At 44.2% G+C, this 24,001-nt stretch overlaps 1 protein-coding gene across 1 annotated transcript in view; it reads left to right on the top strand.

Moving 5' to 3' along the window:
- Nucleotides 1-24,001, top strand: part of LOC136105211 (uncharacterized) — a 205,749-nt gene that overhangs the window by 158,923 nt on the left and 22,825 nt on the right. Inside the window, 1 exon segment of the mRNA XM_065844848.2 lies at nt 6,071-6,210. Within this exon segment, the coding sequence (XP_065700920.2) occupies nt 6,071-6,210 (140 nt within the window).

Raw genomic sequence — 24,001 nt, 5'->3', positions numbered from 1 at the left:
TCCGCATCTCTCTTCCCCATAATTATCTTTGCTACCCGAGATTTCTGAGAACTCCCTTAAGCCTCTCTGTAAGTCATTTAGATTCTAATTGGGATTTAAAAACTCTTGAAACCTGAGTGGGTGGCTCAGTGCATTATTGCTGATGAATGTTACCCTGGGTGATGTGCCCAGCAGACCCACAGAGGACCTGCGCTCAGCTTGCCATTGAAGAACTGTGTCCTTTTTGTTTTCGAGCACGGATTTGCTCTTTGCCTGAGCTAATTAAGAACTGGTTTCATTCACAACAGCAATTCCATTTGTGGCATTATACCAAAACGCTAATTTAATTTGGATATGCTGAATCCTTTCCTGTCTTAATATTTCTTTAAAATGGAGGCGAGGAAGCTTGCTTTCTCTGCTTACATGTTTTCTGCCTCTTCTCCCCATTCTGTGTTATTTCCTCAAGGATTCACTGAACACAGTTTCATTCATTACCTGCTCAGAAATGTCTTCGTGAGGACTGTAGCTCTCTAAGGCTTGGCTTTGCAGGCCTGTGCCCTTGGTAGGTCTTTCTGTTTGTTTGTTCTTTTTTTCATGAATCTCATACTAACTGGTCATTGTTCCCTTGTTGCTAATTCTCCTCCAGACTTCCCTCTTCCTGTTAAACTGGCCCACAACCATCAGCAGAATGATGTGAGAGGGTCCATCAGCTCAGTAAAGAGCTGGAGAATTGCACTGCTGGGGCAGAAGTGGGATGACATCACTCTGATGGATTTTACCGTGGCAGCTGCATAGGGGCCTCCGTATATCAAGCAGCTGATAAATGAAGCGCATAATTCAGACCAGGGCTGATGGAGGCTGCAGCACTACTGTGGCAGCTGTTTCTAAGGGAGATGAGGGTTTGGCAATTCAGAAGAGGTGAAGAGGAGGGTAGAGGGCCCCTTCTCACCTGGGCAACGTAGTCTGGGTTTGGTTTCCCCACCCCACACACCCTTTTTGTTTGTTTATCATCTTGAATCTCAAACTACTGCTTCATGAGCTGCAGTGCACTTTCCTGTGGGTGCTGCACACAACCACAGCAATCTCTGCTCACTGAGGCAGAGGAAATGATGTTGTTAGCTCTGAATTAATTTGCTCTGTGAGTGTAAATCAGGCTCCTACTGTTATTTCGGTGAATTATTTTAAATGTGAATGCTACAGAGACAAATTAAATGTGTGGATGTGGTACTGAAAAAGCATTCTTGAAAGAGTGATACTTCAAATCCCCAAAAGTCATTCACTTTGTCATTAATATAATGTGCTTTTCATAAACTATGGATGCTTATGGCTTTCAGAGCAGTCTGTAATGATCCCAGTTTACTGTCCCAGCCTTAGCTCTAAACGCTGTAGGATGGAAAGTCAAGTAAAGACAGATAACCTAAATTAAATTTTGGGAAACTGCCTCTAGCCCACTGTCGGTCAGTCCTGGGTCATTGTTCAGGCTTCTGACCCAGACACACGGCTGGAGCTCTTTGCCAGCGGGGAGCTGCTGGGGTTTATTCCAGCTGAGACATAAACCAACGTGACTTTGAGAGGTCTCTGTTAGGAGGCTGTGCTAGATTTGGGGCTGCAGTGCCCAGCTGCTCCAAGGAAGCTGTTCTAGAAACTTGTTCTGTGTTTCTTCGGTGAGGGAGTGGGATTTTTTTCTCTTTTTTTCTCTCTCTTTTTTTTTTTTTTTTTTTTTCTGGTGGTAGTATTTTTTGTTTTCCTGTCACTTGAAATGTATGAAGCAGGTGGTTGTTTGACAGAGGAGCTCAGACACGGCAGACAGTGTCACCTGTACTGGGTGACAGTGGTCTTAACTGAGCTCTGGCCTATGGTTAATATTTGTTTTCAGTGCGTGACCTTCAGTAGATCATCTAATCCCAACTTCTTTTGATTTCCCACAGCTTAGAGGAACACCACAAGACCTCCCATTTTGCCCTCCCTACCATCTTCTGTTGGTTATTAAGATCAAGGCTGCCCAGCTGTTTTGTTCTCTGGTGACAGACAGGCTTGATGTGGCTCCCAAGAGGAACCATCCCACTGTGCAGGCAGCTGCCTGCAGGCATTTCGGATGCTGCAGCCGTACCTGTAAGCAGGAGGCAGCTGGGCTGGCTGTGAGCTGTACAGCTGTGGTTTGTGCTGTGGCCACCGTACGGCTTGTCTCTCCTTGTGGGCACAGAGGACTCTTCCGTGTGAAACCACAGAGCTGCTGACAGCTCCCACGGCTTTCTGATGAGATGGAGAGCTCTGTAACTGTGTAGAAGTACCTCTCAGGATTACTCGGCATCAGCTTTTTACGTGCTCCCCTTCAGCAAGGTGGGGGCACAAGCACAGCCCAGCCAGGACCCCTCCTGCTGCTGACTGCTCATGCCTGCACCCCAAAACCTGCAGAAAGGTGTCAGGGTGAACCCACACGCCTCCTTCCTCTAGACTGTGTTAATCAAGCTTTGTTTGAGTTTTATAGAATCCTTCCCTTTTGTTTTTGTATCTGTCCTTAAATGTAACTTGTATCAGTGCCGTCTGCTTGGGCACTTGAACACAGACGACCTCTGCCCAGCCCTGTTTTCAGTGCCATATAGTGTATGGATTTTGCTGCTCCATAGCCTCATGATATTTCTTCATGGAGTCAGGCTCTTGATGCCTTATTCTCCATTTGGATGCACAAAAAGGTTTGTGCAGCATTCTTTCATGAGCTACTATTACTAGAATTATCCATCTGCTTTTGTACTTGAATGACATAAATCCCAAGCTTGGGCTTGGACTAACAACAGTATAAAGCAGAGTTTTAATACTTGCACAGAAGGTTGCAGTACTAAATGTTGGTGACAACCCCTCCCTGTGTTCCTGTCTATGGGATATGTTGCCATACTTAGTGAAATTTATCAGGACAGCTGTATAAAATATGGAGAAACCTGCTTGAATTATTTCTGGCAAAGCACCGTTCTTTTGGTGCTGCCTGATTGCCAGGGACAGCTCAGATTGGTGGTTTCAGAGAGACAGAGAGAGGCCACCAGTGACCATGCCGCTGGATTTCAGTGTTACACCCGTATGAGCATCTGGGGGAGTGGGAATGGGGCATCTGAGTCACCTGCCGTGCAGCTTGAACATTTGCCTGTCTGGTGAATACTGTGCCGTTGAGAAAACTCATAGGCTATTTCAACCATGTCTGCTAACTTGTCTGTAAAGATTTTTAATTTTTTTTAAATTGTACTTGCTTCTTTTCTACTTGACCTACTTTATGCTACGCACATTGAGTCACTACCTATGGTAGAAGCCTTCATTCTCCTACTTTCTTGATGGATTTCTAGTGCATCAACTCACCATTCCAGACTACTGTTTTGTTATTTATTTGTAGTCTTCTAAGCCGCTTCACTAGAATATTACTTAGTTTGGGAAAACATATAATGTGTACCTTGAGCTGTTCTTCTCAATGACTGGGAACTTCCCTGTGACTATGAACTGCGTTTTTTAGGTGCAATACGTCCATGAGGACTTTTCTGCCAGTATAGCTAATCCAAAACGCAGTAGCAGGTTTTGAGACTGCAGAAAATTGATGAGCTTGGTAAGATCAGAGAAGAAAAACACATCTCTAGTAAAAGCAAAGACAGCTTTCAAGGCACTTAGCAGAGGTATAGAGTATTTTAAGTAATACAGATAAATATCTCCCTGGAGCTTTTGCTTTTTCATCTAAGCACAGATCAGAGAACAAATAGGAGAATGGGGGATGGGATGGCAAATAAAAGCTTTAAAGATGTCAGTGAACATTTTTTTAAGCTGAAAATTACTTTTAGTGGTGAAAATAGCAAGCAAAACCAATGAAGCCATGCATAAAATGAGGGAAAAGAATGAGGTCAGAGAGATGCAAAGAAAGTTTGGAATTAAGTGACTGCGAACTCCCTTTTTATAAATTATTTTTTTGTTCTTTGAAAAACATTTCTCATTTGTTTTTGCTGCTGTACTAAAACACCAAAAGTTGTTCATTACTATCAGGCAAATGTTTTTCAGACATTATATGAGCAAAAAGTGATTTTTTTAAATGGCATTATAGTATAGTGCAAACCATGGTAATTCTGCATAAAATAATAATATCAGTGGCATTCCAGCTGGTTTTGAGTTTTACATTAAAGGGCTAGCTTTTAGTCCCAGAACTGCTGTATATGCAATCTATACTACTGGCATGTGTTTGGTAGAGAACTGCTATATAATGATACGATGTGTCAGAGCAAAGCTATGAGAAAGCTTGATTTTTTTGTGTTTGTGAAATGTCACTTAAAGTCGAAGGGTTGGGTAGTTACTTCCACAGAAAATTCTGCTTTAATCATAAGCTCATATGCACCTCTGTGTCCTGACCTGCCATCAGTATTGAGTTGAATTCCTGGTTTAGATAATGAATATGTCTTTGCAGTGTTGTGCATGTTTATTGAATTCAAAGCAGAAACATTCAAGTATTTAGTTCAAAAATAGCTCATGCTCCAGTAATTTTGATATCAAGTTACTGCACTGAACTGACAGCTACTACACCAAATTTACACCTCACCATATTATTAGCAGTAATCAAATGATGAAGCCTCAAGAAAACATCACTGATACGGAAAGCATTGACGAGGCCAATCTTTGCAGGTCTTGCTGTGACCTCTGACAGCACTTTATTTGTATTTCTGGGAAGCTTTGCTTTTGGGTATTAATAAACTAACGAACCCTCAGGCACTTTTTCTTGGCCCACTGACATGATGAGTTTCATAAGATGCACTTGCATAATGGAGTGAAACGAGGGCTCAAGAACAGACTTCTGTGTCCCCAGACCTGGGCTGGTGCTTGTCCTGTCTGAGCTGTACAAGATCAAGGTCATTTATTTTTTTTTTTTTCATCTGTTTGCAAAAACTTTGAGTGTGGCATCATGTGGAACTTGGACAGCAGACTGTCACCAGGAGTGGTGATCACAATGTCTGTGTTTTCACTTCTTTCAATTCTACTACTATTGCTGTGTCTAGTCCATTACACTAAAATTATTAATTATATCAGCCGTTGTTCTCTGCATCATATTTGTGTTAGCAGCTTCATGCATAGATATCTTTGTGAAGCCCACCTCTTTGTCATGGAAGTTGTTGTACCAGTAGTTGCTAATCCAGGTGAATATGTCAGCAAATGTTTTATCTAATTGTTGACATTTTCCACAGATTTTGAGAACAGAAGGTTTATGGTCAGTAGCCTATACAGGTGTGGGATGAATGAATGATTGCTCAACATGCCACCAAAGTGTATTTGCTAATACCTTGAGGACACCTTAGGAAAAGGTTCCCGCCTATGAAACAGATGAAGTGCCATTTTCTTCTGTGCAAGAAGTATAAATGCCATATTTTTATTTCTCTCAGGCTTATACTTGTATCTTGAGACTTCAGTGCTTATTCTAGCAGCAGCCTGCAAATCCTCCATTATCTATAGCAGATTCGGGGCTGTGCTGAGCAGAACGGCCCTCCTGTGGTAATAATGGAGACTTCTGTAGCAAACATCCTTTTAGGCAACAGAAAGGATTCTCAAATTAAATGAATGTGTGGACAAAAAGGAATGGGAGTGTTTTTTCCCAAAGTCTGAGAGCTTCCTTGGTCTGACAGGATTTGGTAAATCACAGTCACGAAGGTGTGACTTGGCAGACATGAGCTCCTTACCTCGTCAAGTTTCCTGTCAGCATGGCAATGTCATAATGAAATAATGTTTGCATCGTTTCTGCCATGTGCCTGTTCTCAGAGCCTGTTTTCTTATTCTTGCATGATCTTTTCTTTGCAACATGTAGCAGTTGTTGATTTTTTTTGTTTTCTGAATCATACTTTCCAGTCTAGAAAAAGACATGGTCATTTACAGTAACAAAACATGAATGGAGAAAAATTCTCTGAAAAATAGGCATGCACCAGGCTGGGATTGTGCCCTGAAATTGCCTGTATAGTTTCCTTGCCTTTTTTTCCTTTATGCTGTGTTACAGTGTCCGTCACCCCAGCCAAGCTCATATAATTGACACAGTGCTGCTGCAGATCTTGCAGTCTATACCAATTTTTTGTTCTTGTTGTTGCAGTGATCACTGATGCAGCGCTGGATAAGACGGCTCTCACAGACGACGTGGGGAGCGAGGAGGACCTGTACGAGGACTTCCGGAGCTCCAACCACCGCTACGGCCACCCCGGGGGCGGCGGAGAGCAGCTCGCCATCAATGAGGTATTGCACTGGCTGGTTTCTGACAGACAGGATAAAGAGGGATGCTGGTTCTTGTTGTGAACCGTGAGAGAGGTCAACAACCCAACCGATATTGGCTTCAAATGTCATTTACTGTGGGTTCCACTCACAGCTGGGTGACGACAGGGTCTGGGTCTTCCATCATTGCACTGTCCCTGTCAGTAGAGGGCAATGATGAAAAGTAGTGCAGAGGCACAGGTCCTGAGCAGGTAACTCTCCTCTGACGTGGTTTGTGGACAGGACGTTTAAAAGCATTTATGAACAGCCTGGTCAGGCCTGCTGTGAGACTTGAAATGTGGTGCGCTTGAAGGCATAAAGGAAATATTGGCAGAAACTGGTCTACGTGCTTCTTTAATAAGAAGGGCACGAAGTTTAATGTAGGCTTGGTCTTCACTGCTTCCTCCTGCTCCCTAGTACATTCACTCTAGGGATGTGAAAGATATGCATTTTTAGTTGGTGCTTTTAGCTGTTTTCTTTTAGTGCTGACACTATGACTCAAGATCAGCAATTTTTAAATGTACTACTTAGTTTAACTGGTGTGATGAGCAATATATTAACAGGATTTAAAGTGTTTTTCTGCAAAAATACAATGACTTTGTCTAATACCTTAGAACTGGCATCCTGTTACACACAGGATGTTTTTTTGTTGAGGTGACGTAATAAGCTTGATCTGTCTCACTCTTACACCTTCTTTCTCTCTTCCCTATATTCTGCTACCTTTACATGACCTTTACAACCATGGTTGGAGCTTTTTTTATTTAACTACAGCTGTTTTGGGCTGTCATCACTGGCAAGAAAACACTAGTAGAACACTAAAATGTCTTGAGTTGTATTCCCCCACATTTAGCTGGTGTGCTTGTGAGGGGGTCCCAGGCACCACAGGGGTCAGTCTCATAGTGTGCTCTGAGACTGTGAGAGGAGGATTCTCCTTCCCTCCCATTCACATGCTTGCCTTGGTAACTCTTTGTAGTGTCTCTCATCAAATAGAATATCCTCTGGATTTTTTTTTAAAGGCAAAATATTTTACTTATTTTTGAAGGAAATCTTTAAAACTCTTTAAAATCAGTAAAAAAATTAATTTGATGGTGGTTCTGTATATCCGTCGTGTAGGTTGTGGTTTTCTCTTTCATCATTTGTTATTATTGAGAAAGTTCACTTTATTAAATTCCATTGTTTAACTTTTAATCAGGAAAGCAAATGGATGTGTCCAAAGCAGGTGCAATTTGTATGGGCTTTGAGGTATACGTGGAGTGTTGTTGGCCAGCTGACTGGAAGAAAGATAGATTATTTTTGGCTTGTTCCCTAGAAACTTGCCTGTTCAGGGGCCGACAAAACAGTAAGAACAGGCAGTACATTATTTACTTTGTCAACTGGTTCCTACAGGTAATTAATCCATCACTTGGCTTCACTGAGCCTTAGCAAAGTGATTTCCTACATAATCACTTCCTGGAACAAAGGAGTACAGTAAAATACAAAATCTCTGAGGTAAAATACTAAATCTGTGAGGTGGGTCTTTTACATGAACAGACATCTTAAGTGCTGAATTGAAATATCTCTCATAGCTGGGAATCGGACAAGCTTATCTTAATCTTCCCTGCTCGACCAAAAGCTGGATATTGATTAGTCATATTTTCCATAGTTAGTGCTGGGAATGATGCAGGGTGAAGGTATCAATGTCCAGTCATTTACTCACATTTTGAGAGTAGTCTTGTTTTATTGTATTCCAAATTGCATTTTATTGGTTGTGGATAAGGAAACTATGGTAACCGCATTATTCTTAGCCTTCTTAAAAGAAGCAGCTTTCAAATAAACAGAGAAAGTTGAAATACATTTTCAAGGCATTTGGCAGACCAAGTGTTGCATTCAAAAACAAAATACCCAACCACTGAGTTTTAGTTCATTTTAGATCAAGAGAACATGGTTATGAAATAAAAAAGAAACCTTCCATAAAACTAGAATAATTTATTGGCAAGAAGGCTAGAGGAATAAAAGAAAGCTGGGAAGGTTGTATACAGCCCAGCTAAGAAGATCAGCATGAGATTGTACAACAGCCAAGAAAAATCCATCAAAAAGGAATAATAAGGGTTTGGGATGAGAAAAGAGGCAAGAGAAATAATTTTCTTGGGGCATCTGTTTAACGTTGTTTCAAATGCATTCTTGATGCTTGTGAAAAGAGATTTTTGTGTTTAGATTGTACTTGGTGGAGTTTGCTTTGTGGTTGGTCCAGATAAAGACCCCATCCTTGTATTTTTTTGCTTCCACAGTATAATTAGGTAAAATGTGGTAAGAGAAAAAAACCTATACTGCAAATACATTGTGGTTCTGTCTTTCCAGTACAGAAATATTATGTACAGGACTGACAGAGCTTCAAGCTTCATGAAATCAGTCATATGTAGACTCAAGTCAAGAACACGAGGGATTTAAGCATCTGAAAAGCCTGCCTGCCCAGCTCTCGGTGATCGTGGTGATAATGAGGCAAACTAGACTGCTTGTCAAGTGAGTGGCCTGGGTGAGGAGGCTTAGGCCTGTTTGCTTAGGAAGATCTGGTGTGTACAGAGGGTTTGTTCTGTCCTGCTGTGCAAAGAGTCTGTATGGCTCTGTGCCTTGGAACAAATGCTATTGCAGTTCGACATGTGGAGTGTTTACCCCTTGCAGTCCTAGCTGAACAGAACCATCCCCACCTTGTGACAGCAGAGCACTAACTGTTTGGAAAATAACAGCAAGACTCCCTAGTTTTTCCTTATCAAACATACAGCCATAAGAGATAAGTTTGGAATTTGGTATGTGAAGTCTTGTTCCTGAAGAAATGCATGACTCATTGGCTTCAGCAGGCCAGGATTTTATCTAAGACATGTAACACCATCGCCTTATGTTTTAAAGTGACCATATTGTAGTATGTTACAGATATTTGTGCTAATCGGTGCTTGTCGACATGATGCAATTAAGCTAATTGGTTCCAACATATATGTTTCTAATTTAGCAAAGTAAATAATACAGAGAAATATTGAGGAAGTGACGCAAACAATACATCAGCCATGTACCAAAGGCTGCAGATATTATGGCAGTCGTCTGTCTTACTGAGCAGTGTGCAACGGGGGCCGGTGACACTTGAAGCACTGTTGTGATCGCTCACTGACAAGTTGTTCTAAGCTCACCCAGTGCTGCTCCAAGCACAGCCCATTTTGAACAAGACAGGCATGTGCACTGTTTTGGTTTGGTTTGTTTAAAAAAAACAATGACAAATCTAAACAAAACCCCAAACTCATAAAATGTTAATGCAGATGAAATCAGAACAACGTATTTTAATTTTGTTAAATGTGAGTAATATCCTTCATAGCATTTTTCACATTATCTATCTACATTCCAATTAATAGAAATCTCTTGTGTGCTATATGAGAACAAATTACAAAAGACAGAAAAGATTTTAAATAGTGCTGCAATAGTGCCATGTTATTTCCTTTTTTAAAACCAGTAGAGAATAGGTGAAAAAAGCTGTGGTCACAACGGATTTCCAGACTGAAAACAGAATTAGAATTATTGATCATATGGAAGCAATATATAACATTCCTGTGGAATCTGGGAGAGGAGATTTATTACCACTTTTATATCTTCATGCGACTACACTGCTCTTCCAACTGATACTAAAGCAAATAGAAACCAGTTAATGAATAGCACACACACCCCCTTTTTTTTTTCCAGAGGGCTTAATTCCCACTTTTGTATCTTGAGTGTTTCTGCAACCAAGGTTGACAACTGCGATCCAAAAGCAGCAATTAGGATTTATTTGCTGAGTACCGTATAAAGCTCAGTGCTGTCAAGGACAAGAAATAGTTTCCCAATGGACATAAATCTTTACTGGATCCGCGCTTTCAGTCCCAAGTGCTTGTGTAACTTTGTACAGGGCTCTGATGTGAATGTTCAGAGTACGGAGTCAGAATTGTAACTACTTACTGTTTTTACAGTTCTCAGGTCTGCAAACTTCTAAGGTAATTTCAGAGTGCTTTTTGCAATGGATTTAAAGCAAATCAGTATAATCAAATACAGTGTAGCAATTACATCTCATCAAACATCAGGATGAGGAGCTAAGTAGTCCCAGGGGTCACCAGCTCCTGTCTCTGCCCAGGACACCTGTGGCTGCTCTGAGCCGGTTTCTTGCGCCCTCAGCAGCGCAGAGGCTTGGTTGTCCCCTGAACAAGGGATAATCCCCCAGCAGGCTGGAAGTGAAAAGAGGGTGGTGGCAGAGGTGAGGAATGGGATCAGCTTTCCCACTTGCAGTCCTGCAGTGAGCCCCGCGCAATACCCAGGCTTGTTCCCACACACACGTGTGAGGTGTGGGTATGAGCTCCTGTACCATGTATGCCATGGTCTGTAGTATCCACGCAGACCAACAGCAGGAGTTAATCCACATAGACCTGTTTCTAGAACATACATATTTTTTTGCTAGACGCATGCTTTCCTTAAATAGCCCTATTAATCTGATACTCATGATGAACAGGCAAAAAACTCAACCAAACACCACCAAACAAAACACAAAACAAAAAACCCAGGCTTAGCTTAGTTCTTGGGACAAGAATAGCACATTGAGGGTCTGTTACAGTTTTAACTCCTAAACAAAAATGCTGAGGTGTTGCAGTAGAAGGGGCCCTGCATGTGCAGAAGGGAATGACTGGGTAATGGAGTCGATCTCTGAGTTGGACCCAACTCCTTCTTCCAGGAGCCAAACTAAAGAAGCAGAATGGGAGAGGTAGTGTTTGTGTTTCACCTCTTTGTGGGCACAGATGTGTCCCCACACACATACCGACATGTTTAAAGAGGTGAAGGTACTGACCAAACTTTCATCTCTGGTTGTAAAAGAGACCTAAATACCTCACTCAAATAAGTGGAGACAGCATGATGGCTTTAGAGTTCTTACGTCAGCCCTGCCAGCTGTTAAATTGTGAAGAGTTTAACAGCTCCTGTTAACACTTGCTAATGATGGCTGTGAGTATTAGAGGACTCTTAATAATGGCTGTTGCTTGCTGGCATTAAATGTATTCCCAGTTACTAGGGTGCAGGGAGAGGTTTGGCTCCACAAACAATTTTCTGTTTCCTTGGAGAAAAAAAATGATCAAGCAATGTTTTAACTCCTTGTGCCAAATCATCTCAGTGTCTGCCTGTATTTTATCCCGTGTATCTTCAGGTTACCAGAACTCTGCGTGATGCTCCACACCGCTTAAAGAAAACATGGTGTGTCTATTTAAACTTTGTACAAAGATTTCCTGCGAGAAGGGAATAATGAAGGAACATGGCAAAATAGGAATGCTGGGTAAAGGTTAACATAGAGGTTATTCCAGGTTTAAGTATTTGCATAGAGACAGAGGAGTGAATGTATCTGGCTTTACACCATACTTGTGCCTCAGGTTCCTCTCAGCATGGTTTTGATATCAAAACATCTCTTGGATTTGTTCTCCTCTCTCCAAATCCTGATTTAAAGCAGCTCCTCTCTGCAAAGTTTTGGTTTTTTTCCTAATCCCCAGAGGACATTTGAACTCTGTGGTGGAAAAATAAAATCTCTCCTGACTCTTTTGGCCCCTCAGAGAGCACTGTTAATCCCTCAGAATATCTTCCCTGTCAGCTTCAGCCCTGTCCTGTGACCAAGGCCCCTTGTCCTGCTCTCAGTAAATTGGAGGCAGAGTCAGCGGCAACTTCAGCCATGCTTTAATGCAGCGAAGGCATTGGTGTATCCCTTGCAGTTTTATGTTACTGTTCCAGTAAAAGCAGCAAAACTGTGGGAACTGTAGAGGGTAGAAAGATCAGCAAAAACAACCAAGTTGCTGAAGTGCCAACCTCACTTTTCCTGAGGCTCATGGAAATGCTCCCTCTCCCTCTGGGGCACTTGGGGCCAGCCCTTACTCAGTGCCCTGGGGGAGTCAAACTCCCGATCCTCCAACAGAATGAGGAGATGTCACTTGCATTAACCCCACGACTCCCACTCCTGAACACATGCACGCTCCATGGGCAGGCACACAGAACAGCCCTTGTCCCCAGCACTGTGGGACTGCCTGGCACAGCTCCATGTGGCACATACTTGTCAGGCAGATTTGCATGGAGTTATGGAGTATGATCAAGGCCTCGGAGGACAGGAGCAGAGCTGTACTGAATGTCAAGTGCAGCCTTTTTGTTGAAGTTTTCGGTTGAGGGGCTGGTACAGTCGTAGAGAATAGTGACCTAGAAAGGTGTTTATGTGGTATTTTCACTCCTGCTTCTAGCTGTATCTATAGTCTTTAGAGAGGATCCTACTTCTGGCTGTTCCACTGACATACTGCTGGCAAGTCTTCATGTCAACGGGTTTTATGAAAAGAAAGCAGGCTGCTTGAGCTATCCAATATAGAAGGAATGTTCTGGTTTTTCACATTCTCCTGTCCCTAATGGTTGCTTTACTAGTAAAGCAGGGGGGGACTTCCTTCATTTACTGTTGGGGCAATCAACTTTCCATCCTGGCCTTGCTGATCATCTTGCTTCTGAGCTGTATCTTAGATTGCTTATTATTTCTTGGTTGATGGGGCAGGCTCTTGGAGAACAGCCCATCAAGGCTCATTCTTCAGGGTGCATTGTTCTGCTGCATTTTTTTCCGGCCTGCTGGCTAAAACAGAGGTGTCAAGAAAAGATGACCTCGGAAGGCTGCTTGGCCTTGTAAAATTTCTGTCCTCCTTTTCTGTTGTGTAGGACAAAAACATTCAACCTGTTTCTTATATACCAATTATATGTACATCTTTTACCCTCTTATAGCTTTTCTCATTTTTGTAGTCCATGAAGCTGCTTGCTCTCCTCAGCCCTCCTATGGCTCTTTTAATTATTAATTACATCAGAAGACAATGGAGGATTGTAAATTTAACATTATTGCATACCAGCTTGGAAGAGCTGGTTACCTGTAAGCAGTTTTTCTGTTTTCTGCATCCACGAGACTAGTACATTCTGTAAGAGGTGAGGAGGCTGAGCAGTCACAGGAGTGTCACAACACTGCCCTGCAACCAAACACATTTTTTAAAAACGACAGCTGAAGGAATCCTGTACTCAGATTTTATAATGTGTGAGCTCGACAGAATATGCTAGACAGCCCCAAACTGTATGGCTTTCTTGAAAACTCCTCTACAGTCTGAAAGAAAGGAGTCCTATGGTCTAGATACTACTGAAAAATAAAGTTTGCCCTGTTCTCCTCCCTTCCAGCCACCTCTGTTAAAAACTCTTACAAGGGTTATGATTTAGTGGGATTTTTTCAGTTCTCCACATTTTGCATCTTCCTCTACCCATGTTAGTCACCACAGTCTTTTTGTCCCTCACCTTGCACTGTTATTCATCCCCTTCTTCTGACCCACTTTATTTTCACTGGCTTCATTGCAGCTTCTTCTGACCTCATCTGCTTCAGATCCCACAGCTTGACCAATGCCTGTTCCCTCTCTCCTTTCCCTGACTTTTATGAGAGTATTTCTCTGCCTCTTTTTCTCTCTTATTTCTCTGTTACAGCAAACATAGTGCCCAGATGAAGACCATTCCTTGCCTTACCATGTATCCCATTCAGCCTGCCTTTATTTCAGGGCATCCTTTGTTCTGCCTGTGTCCAATCTTGAATTGAAAAGATTCATTTTCCTAGGCTATTTCATAGACTGTGCCAGCCTGTCTTTGCTTCTCTCCGCTTGTTCCTTGCCTTCACCACATCTATCATAACATGCTTTGTTTTGTTTCCAGGACATTCCTGTCTGCATCCCTTGCCTGTTATCTATCATTGAGTATTGAGAGAGAATTTTCCACCGTCATTCAAACCCACATGCATGCTCAGCACTGGCCCAGCCCGCCCTGGAAATGTGTCATCTGCGGGTGCTGCTGGCAGCTCCCTTGTCTCAGCTCCCCAAAGCACGTACATGTGTGCTGTGGGTACGGGGCTCACAGCAGTGACACGGTTCCTCTGAACCATGGCCGTGACAATAACTGCCAGATGCTTCAAACATGTTAATAGTTAGTGTTGCTGTTCTTGAAAATAAAATTTGCTTTAGGACAACTTGAGAGATTTTCTAACTTTAGTAGAGTCTGAAAGCAAAAGACTGGTTGCTAAGCAGATTCTGCCTTTATTTTTATTTTCATTGCTGCTGTCGGGGCTGGCCCATCTCAATGGCTTCTTTTCTTGCAGTGTGCCAGTGTGGCCATGTCTTAATCTATGCACTGCACAAAGAAACTGTCAGGCAAATTTTCTTTCCATTGATAATTATCTTGTGAATCTTAGTACTCAAGCAAGAGAACAACTTGTTCTGGCAGTATTGAGTAAACTGTTCAGGGAAGTACTGGCTGTAAAAGCTGTGTGGGTTTAAACCATGCAGTGCTAGCTAGAGAAACATGTGGTGGGAGTAACTGTGCTCTAGTAACACAGCGTTACACACTGTAAAATTCAGAGCAAATTGTGGGCCTTTGACAGACTGTTTTCCATTTTAGAAATATATGATCAGATGAAGTTTAAGAAGCTGTACTTGTTCTGATGTTTTCTGGCCGTGGCTCTATTGTGAATGACGTCCTTTTGGGAGATGCTGGCTGCGGTTGTTACTGAGGGTTAATTCAATGCATAACAGGGTTGATAGTTGCTTAGTTTCCGTGCTGGGCAAAGTGTGATAGTGGAATATTTGGCAGTTAAGGAAACTTGGGGTTTCTGTATTGATTTGTAGGTAGCAATGTTTGCCTCTCTCACAGTTTCATTCTCAGTCCTTGTTTTCAGTTGCTGAACTGGAAACTGAGTGGAAATTTGTCCATTGAACATCCACTCAGATTCTGGATTCTCTTTTGAAAGATGCATTTGAAATTATTTGCTCACCATGATGTTATTAGGTGGAAGTATTTTCATCACCCAATTAAAAAAAAATAAATTAATAGCAGCTTCTTCTCCAAGAAGCTTTTCAACAGCTCTGTGTTATGAAAAAGACAGTAAGAATTTGGCCATTTTTATGCCAAAAAAGGTTAAAAGGGGGAAAAAAACCCAAGCTATGTCTATCCAGGTGAAATTTCTTGTTTTGGCTTTGAACTGCTGAAGGTGTCTGCATGTGCTGAACCTGTTCTCTTCCTTTGTAGTTCTGTATACGCAGCATCCAAACAGACAGTGATGCCAACCGGAGAGGCTGGGAAGTTCATATTTGTGTCTGTGGCTTCATTGGTGTAAAAAGAGAGGGTAATGCTGCCTCAGAAGACACACTGTTTAGGAACATCTTAGGGAAACTTGTGAAGGAGCTGGAATTTGCATGGTCGGTGCTGCTGCGTATGGTATACAGAGCTCGGAACAGAGCAGGCAGACACCGTGAACTCACTGCCTGGCTTGTCCCTGCTCTGTGCCCTGCATGGAGAAAGGGGCAGTGTGGCTGGGCAAAAAGCACGTGTCTGTGTATCAGATGGGCCTAAGCCAGACTCAGTTCTAGCACCACTTCTCCTGTCTTTGAGACACATTTTTCACCTAGCTGCAGAGAGGGTGTTGATAACTAAGAGTGTTCTTTTTTTCCTCAAGTGATTTTTAGAGCACAGTTTATTTGTGCTACTGATGCATCCTTGGCTTTAAGAGGAATTGAATTGTGTGTCTTGTAGCAAGCACATCCCTGTTTGTGCTAAGTCAGAAAGTCCTGGAAACGTGCTTTAGTGTGATACCCCCAGTACTAGTCCGAGCCTTGCTCTCCAAACCTGCTCTCTGTGGAAGAGCCGGTCCCCTCTGCAGCTGCCCTCAAGGAACTCGTTCTGGGGCACATGCTATTTGCTTTTGTCATCTCCTCTGTTAGTTATTTGCCTCTTCTCCTGAACCATCTCTCCTGCTTACTACAGTTATTAATTTTCACATTTGTGTACATGTGCCTTTCACTTCCCAGTTCAGCAGTGATAATGGTGAAATGCTCTTTTTGTTTGGCAGACAAGTGGATTTGTCTGTACACTCCTGGCGTCCTGACACCTAAAACAGTCTTCAAATGCTTATGCCCTATTTGCTGATCATACAAGCAAGGCGACAAGTAAGGGATGGACAATAGTTTGTATCATTTTGATGAGAAGGGATGTCTGTTTCTGTTTTATCTAATATAAGACTGGGGTCCTTGAATAATTTACTCTCTTATGGCTCGGTCACTAACCAACACTAACTTTGAGAGCCATCAGGCCTTTGGGGCTGCTCTGTGCTTGCCACTTGTACCATTTGAGTGACAGCATCATTCCCTTGGTGCAGTGCAAGCTGAGGATGGCTCTTAGAGGAAGGATTGGAAGTAAATTATTACAATTGCAAATTAGATTCCAGTGAAGATTGTGAAACACTTACTTGAAATATGCTCCCTCGGTGATAATTACACAAACTAAATCCCACTCTATTACAAGCCACAAGGTAAAACCTTCAGTTATTTCATCTCTTGCTGTTGCCATCTACCACAGAAGCATGTCTGATCAGGGAGGAATGAGGCTTTATTTCTGTCCTAGAAAAATGCCACATGGTGTTCAGCAGCGTGTGACAGGAGCTGGAGAGCCCCCCCAGCCCTGCAGACTCTCTGAGTTAACATGGAAGTAACTCCCCCATGCTCAGACCCTGAGAAGGACAGTTGGGGGGATTCACTGTGTGGGGATGAAAACAAAAGCCAGGTCGCAGCTAGAGTCAATCTGCAGTTTCAGTCCTAGTCGAGACCAGTTTCTGCTCATGCTTGCTCATTCACTGGGGGGTCACGAGTGTGACTGCAACTTAACATTAATTGTGAATTCTCCAAGATGTACACAAGGTGAACATGTTGTTTGTGCCCACTGCAGAAGGCCACTTGGGCCTGTACATCAGGAAAGCAAAGGAGCATAGCTGTGGCTTAGGGTGTTTCTTAGAGACAGCTCCAACAAAGTAAGGTGAAAACATGCCCTCCATTCCACTTTTGCATCTTTTTTTGAGCATTTTCATCTTGGTATCAGTTCCCCCCCAACTTCTCCTTCCAAATGGTCTCAGAGCAGTGTCCAAGAAATAAGCTACTTTCTGCTTTAAGATATATTCATAAATATTCAGTCAAATTTTCTGTGCTTTCACCTTCAAATGCTCAAGCATGTTGATGAGTGCCAAAGATTTCAGGAAGTTACTGGAGAATTACATCATTGTAGATTTTATAAATGGTCTGGTGTCCTATGGCACCAACGTTATAAGCTCTGCTAATCTGCCTCACCAGTGTGTCTCTTGGTGGGTCACTGGAATTTATCCATTTCTGTTCAGTGTCACTAAGTGACTAGAGAAGGTGGTTGCTGTGCAGATTTTAAAGCAGCACGTGTGATCATGGTTCCCATTCATCGTGATTAGCTTCTGCTGAAGATCCACATCCCTCCCAAGCACTGTTCAGTGGCTTATGCCCACACTCAATGTGTTCATGAAAAGCCTTCAAAACCAGACAAGATTTGCTGAATGCCCAGGAGTTGAACAACACACTGATGGACTCAACTGGGGACTTGAAGAAACATCACAGTATCACAGTATGTTTGGGATTGGAAGGGACCTCAAAAGATCATCTAGTCCAATCCCCCTGCTGGAGCAGTCTGCATGCTTAGGAATTTACAAATTATGCTGTGGTACATATGACAGGATAATTGTTTTTTCAAAGCCCTAAAGTGAGTGCAGTCCCAAAACTCAAAACCTCTTGGCAGCTTGGGCAGCCTGTGGATCTCAGTAGTTTGCACCATATGTGAAGTTCTGCTTATCAGGTCTTGAAGCTGCACTGAGAGCACAAGCCCTTGTCTGGCACATTGGTCTGCCTTGTTCTATATTTAGGCTAGATACAAAGAGATTTGCAGGATCTTTAAGTACAGAAACAGCAAACCAAAATAATTGTAGGCTTGATTTTATAATGCCTAAAAAAGATATCTTAAACATTATGGAAGCATAAGGAGACAGTGGAGGTTGTCTGACTGCTTAGCACAATTTGGGAAAAACAATATTAAAAAAAAGTACCCAGACAGACCTTAACTCTTAAACCTTTTCCCTTTTAAATATCTCACCTGCTGTGTTCCAGGATACATGCAGGAACTATACAGATCTTCAAGAAACATGGGCATTGATGTGCTAACACCTGAAAAAAGACAGGTTTTTTTATATGGATTCTCTCAATAGCGAGAGCAGCCGAATGTGTTCTGTTCCTGCCCATATCATATGCTGCTCCCTTGTTGCCCTTCCCAGAGACAGATGCTGCTGTAGGTGTTTAGCAGTTAGTATGTTTAGTTGGGGAGCCATGACTTCTGGTTCCTGCTCCTAGGAATATGTGTGTGTGTGTGTATATACACACATTGGGGGTTTGGATTTTTTTTTTTCCTGTTTGGCCCTGTTGGATAAAGTGCAGAGTCATCCTCTTTGCTCCATGCACCAGCTCCTGTATCACCTCCCCCTAGCTCCAGGGGCTGATTGCTGGATTTGTATTTCTCATTTTCATGAGAGGGTGTGTGTGGGTGAGTGTGTGAGAACTGGAAGATGTGGAATTACCTCCCATAAGTGATGGTCCTGCATGTTGGGTCTTCCCTTCCCTGTGAAATGCCATTAGTGCCAGCAGTTGACTAAAAGGTGGGGCTCTGCTTTGCTGGCTAGAGGAAAGAAAAGGGCTGCAGCCATGGTCAAAGGGCCTGTCTGTGATGGGTGCTATCCAAGAACCATCCCTAACCGTTCCAAAGAAGAGAGGGCCTTTTAGTCCTGGCTGTGGGGAGCTGTGCTTAGCCTGTGGCACCTGTGAGTGTACCCCAGGCAGCTTGATGAACCTCACAGTTCAGCAGCAAAATGTTAATAAAAGTGTGTTTAGGACCCTGCAGAGCTGACTAGCGGTTTTCTGATTGCAGAGGTTTGGTTTTTTAGTGCCTTAGTCCTGTGGAGGTGCTGGCAGAGGTAGCCAAGTCCTTTGGACGTTCTGGCTCCAGGATCCTGCAGAGTCCAACCAGAGCCACTTCTCCTGGACCCTGCTCCGACGGCTGCATCTCCCCCCGACCTCCTCGCAAGTGCCCACCAGCCTGTTGCACACTGGGTGTCCGGGAAGCCGTGTGAGCCCTCGCTGTGCCCTTGCGCTGCCGCCTGGACAGCCCTTCCCACCCCAAGCAGAGCAGTGGGATTTGCCTCCTGGCAGGACTTGTCTCTATTGCTGGCACGCTCTTAGTGCGGGTGGAAGGATTTAAAAAAGCAGCCGCCTAATCCACTCCTGACCCTCCTTAGAAGCCTCCCCTGCACACAGGTCGGGCTGGCGCTTGCCGCGTTGCTAAGGCCTGCATGTATCCTGGAGACGGCGCCCAGCAAATAGCTGAGCCGCTCTCTGGAAAGCCAGTATCGCAGCCCGGATTGCAGTGCTCCGGCACACTCGGGCTTTCTGCAAGAAGGAATTCAACGTCTTCCTGCTGCTAGAGCAATGCCGACAGTTCCTTCGGCAAAGAAGATGTGGAAACCCACGGATGTGCTGATAAGTGTACCCCTGAGATAACGGGGCGTGGAGGGGGCGTTTTGGCACACATGCTGTGCGAGACCAGCAATGGCTGTGTCCAACCATTTAGACTTCTGCTTTTGAGAGCTGCAAAGCGCCTTTTGTTCACAGCACTGTGCCCCCATCCGTGCCCCTGCTGTGGGCTGTACAGCGGTCACTTAAGAAGCCTGCTGCTTTTTTTTCTTTTTCCTGGGGGCTGAAGCCATGGCAAAGGTCCCTGACCGAAGCAGGCACAAATGGAGCACACTTCACACTTTCCTCCGCTGCAACATGAACCCGGAGACCCAGCGTGTAGTGGTCTTTGTCATTCTGCTCTTCCTCATCATTGTCAACGTGGTGCTGATGTTTCTTTTAGCGTTTCACTGAAGGAGGACTGCCGGTAGTGGTGTGGTGTGTGGGGGTTTCCAGGACTGGGCGACAAATCAGCAGGTCAGCATGTTGTTGTCTGCCTCTGGTCTGCTTGTCTGCTGTTACAGTAACTGTGTGTCTCAGAGTATCCCTCCTTTGTTTTTTAATCATCATCTCCTTCCCCACCCTGCTCCCCTTACTCTCCTGTCATCACCTGTGCCTTGCAGCTTGGATCACCGTTAAACCAGAGAAAGGGAAAGAGGTAACAGAGCCAACCTGCTTAGTCGTAACTGCTCTCTGTGGCGCTAATCAGCCTCGATTCCTAACGATGACGATATTGTGCCTATACGCAGCACTCTTCAGCTGTGGAGAAGCCTGAAGTGCTGCTGCTTTGTTTGCAGAGGAACACCCATCCTGTACTGAGCCCTTACACAAGGACCTGCTACGTGTAAACACCTGCTGTAAAAAGTGGAACCCTGTGATGCCTCTGTTGCTCTGCCGCGGTGAACACTGTGCTGTGCGGTGGCATGAGTAACGCCCAATTAGCCAAAGTGATTGATCAATAGAATGCATCAGGAATTCGGCCTGAATAAAACCTGCGGCAGCGTGGAAGGAGTGTTTTATTGGCTTTTATCCCGTTTGCCTTTATTAAATCTCAGCGCTTATCTGCTATGTGCATTAAAATGGCTGGCGAAGCACAGCACAGGACACTGCCTGCAGGCCACGTGTTCCCAGTGGCCAGCAGCAGCCAGGCTCAGCGGGGAAGCAACTCAAGAAGCACTCCTGTAGATGCATTAGGCGGGGAGGGCAGCAAAGCGGTGCGCTCGCTCCAAGCCTGTTCACCTCGATGATGTTTAATCGGCAGCCCCGTACATCTCGCAGCACTTCTAGGCTTGGGCATTGGCACCTCAGTGGAGCAGCCCTCTACTTGATGGCATTGAAGGGACCAGTTCCTGGAGGAAGACAGACTGGAAAGGAAGCCACCATGTACTGTTCTTGATGACACTGCTTGCATTTGTGTTGGAGACTGCAAAATATCCAAGCCCTTAAAATTCAGCAGAATCCTTCATTTTGTGTGTTAGGTGATCTGTAATTTAAGTACAGCTTTCATGAGGGCAGTGCATTTTCTGGCACTAAGAGTTGAAGTTGCTGCAGTTCTTTCAGACATGAATGTTTATGGTTCCTGGAATCTGATGTGATATTGAGAAAGGCCGGATGGTGATGTTGTCTCTGTCATCATGAGTGATGTACTTTGTACCAGTCATTTATGTGATTGTGTGTAATACATTAGTGTTATACAAAACCGTGTCACTTTAGCACATAAAAAAATGAAATTTGTCCTTGCTGAGCTCCTTTCTGAGTTACATCTCAGTATGGAACATCTTTTTCCTGAGTGTCTCCTGCAGCACTGGGTATGGAGCAGCAGCAGGCCCCAGTTTGCTGCACTTTGCTGGGAATCTCTTATGTACGTAACAGTTCGAATTACGAAAAATCTCAAACTAGGCTATCAACTCTATTAGATAGACATTGTGATAAACAGCCACTGGAACTACCCAGTATATGTCATTTTCTGAAGTTACCATTTCAAAAAAACCTGCCAAACCTCAGCACACAATACTGGCTTTCAAACTAATTTGTTTTCTCCCCGTCTAAGCTTTACCGATGGTCTCAGTTACAGCTGGAACCATATCTTTATGGTGTAAGGTGGAAAGGACAAATGAAAGATGAGAAAGCCAAGCTCAACCTTCAAGTGACAGACTGCGGGACCAAAGTGTGGCTTTAGAGTCATAGGTGTCAGTGACAGAAAGCTTTTGGTGGCTGCTTGTGAGGGCAGATAATGCACAAAGTTTGAGCAGGCTCTGAAAATGCTTGAGCCTTGGGAAGCTCTCATCCTCCTCTGGTGGGTGAGTGTTCTGCTCTCAACAACAGGCCCTGCATCATGGCAGCCCGTGCACTGTGTTTGAATTGTCTGTTACTGCTGTCTCACCTGCTCTGTATCTTGAAATAGTGCAAAACATGTCCGATGTTAAATGCTGTTATTCCCAGGGTCTGCACGCATACATGTGCTCTGGAGAGTATCTGGTAGGTTGACTCTATTCGTAATCTCAATGTTTGGCTCAACACACAGAAATTATGTGGGGCAGCTGGTGAGCTGAACACAAATGTCTGCCAGCCAAGACTGATTCTAGATCCACCAAGTGACTTGTGCTCTTGTTTAGCTCAGTGTCATGTCACTGAAATGCTCCTTGGGTGGCTTTTGTCACTGAACTGGAGACTGCAGCTGCCTGTTACACTCTGCCTAGGAAAGTTTCCTAGGAACTTCTTTTTATTTAGTGTCCAGCAAACCTGATGAGGTAGCTGGAGCTGGTCTTGTGGTGATGAAGTAATTCCCCTTCTGCTAACTGCTGCCAGCGCAGTTTGGGGACACCCTGTTCCAGATGCATGTGAAGGGCTCCACTGGGATTGGAAGGGATCAAGTACCAAACCTGGTGCTGGTGGACTCCCAGACAGGCACAGCCCTGCCCTGAGCAGGCAAGAGTTCCTCCAGTGCTGCAGCTGCCTCTGTCCCTTCTCTCTCTGTCACACTTTTGCCACATCTACACTATACCTGGTATGGTGTCCTTATTTCCAAAATAATTTCCAAAATTTCCCTTTGCCCAGCTACAGCAGCTGTACTGTGAGAAACAGAACTGTTTGCCTTTGCTTCTTTGACACAAGAGACAGGGCCCTGCAGGGAAGCTGTGTGGTTGCCTTCTCTGTAGCCATCTGAATGTCAGGCTCTGCCGTGACATTTGGGCTGTAACCCCATGGAGGCAGCAGCATGACCAGGAAAGGGGGAGCCCTGCAGTCACTGCCCCTCTGTGAATCAGTCAGGGTGCCTGGTGCCTGCTGTGTTCTCCGCTCCTGTGTGGACCAGGGGATGGCAGCCAGACCCTTTGTGGCTGCGGGAGCCTCCTCCTTGGGGTGCAGAGCAAGAGCTGTGCCGGCCCATGCTGCTTCTGTGGGGCTGATGTACCCCAAAGCAAAGCCATGTGCAGGGATGGGGCAGGTACTGATTCCCTGAGCTCTCCATGGGTAGTTTGTGTTGCCCCTGTATGGGGGTGGGTTCACCAGAGCTTTGCTCTCCTACTGCTTTACTTCGAGCCTCACAAGTGCAAAGAGCATCTGTGAGCAGGAGTGAGACCAAGGCATTTCCAAAGGGAGATCTCATCTTTAGATTATATCTTGTCTTAATTTGTTCTCTCAGGCTAAACTCATTTCTGTGGTGATATGCGGTATCCTCTGTCTTTGTGATTTATTCGTGGAATCTAAGGCATGAGCTGGCCAGATAAGAAACACAGTAAGCATTTAGGATGATACCATCAAGAATTACTTTTAATTAATGCTTTCAGTGTTTTGATTTAAAGAAAAGCCAACAAAAGAAGTCCCATTAGGCAGGTTAAAGAAAGATTTTAGGAGGGAGAGTACTTGTTATTTATGCCAAGTCATTGGGCTTGTTAACTACAGAATGTGCTGGAAACTCTGGAATAAAGCGATGTCTTCTTTGAATCCTTGTATCTGTTCTTTGCCTGGGATTACTCCAGACATGGCCATGGTTGTCACAAACAGTGCACCCCCTCTGCATCTGCCTTCATCAGGGGTGACAATGGGACTTGAGGCGGTAGCACGGACCTGCTGAAGGTCCACGGTGGTTTTCTCTGTCCTGCTGCATGCGTGCAAGCCTTCTGCATGCTAAAAAACAAACATCTCCCCGAGTACCAAGGGGATGTTGAATTTTTCAGCAGTCAGTCGGGTGTGAATGACCATGGAGAGGGAAATTTGGGAGTTTGCTCTCCCTTGTAGCTGCCCAGCTGATCTGGCTGCTCTGGAGCAAGGGCCTGGTGCAGGGCTTTGGTCCCGCACATCACTCTGCAGCACCGGGTCTCATGTCTAGCCCCCAACACAGTCTCTTCCAGTATGCTTTTCCTTCC

The sequence above is a fragment of the Patagioenas fasciata genome, chromosome 9 (assembly GCF_037038585.1).
Source record: "Patagioenas fasciata isolate bPatFas1 chromosome 9, bPatFas1.hap1, whole genome shotgun sequence".
Taxonomy (NCBI): Eukaryota; Metazoa; Chordata; class Aves; order Columbiformes; family Columbidae; genus Patagioenas; species Patagioenas fasciata.
Note: the sequence above shows the minus strand (reverse complement) of the source record. Positions and strands in the feature narration are given on the sequence as shown.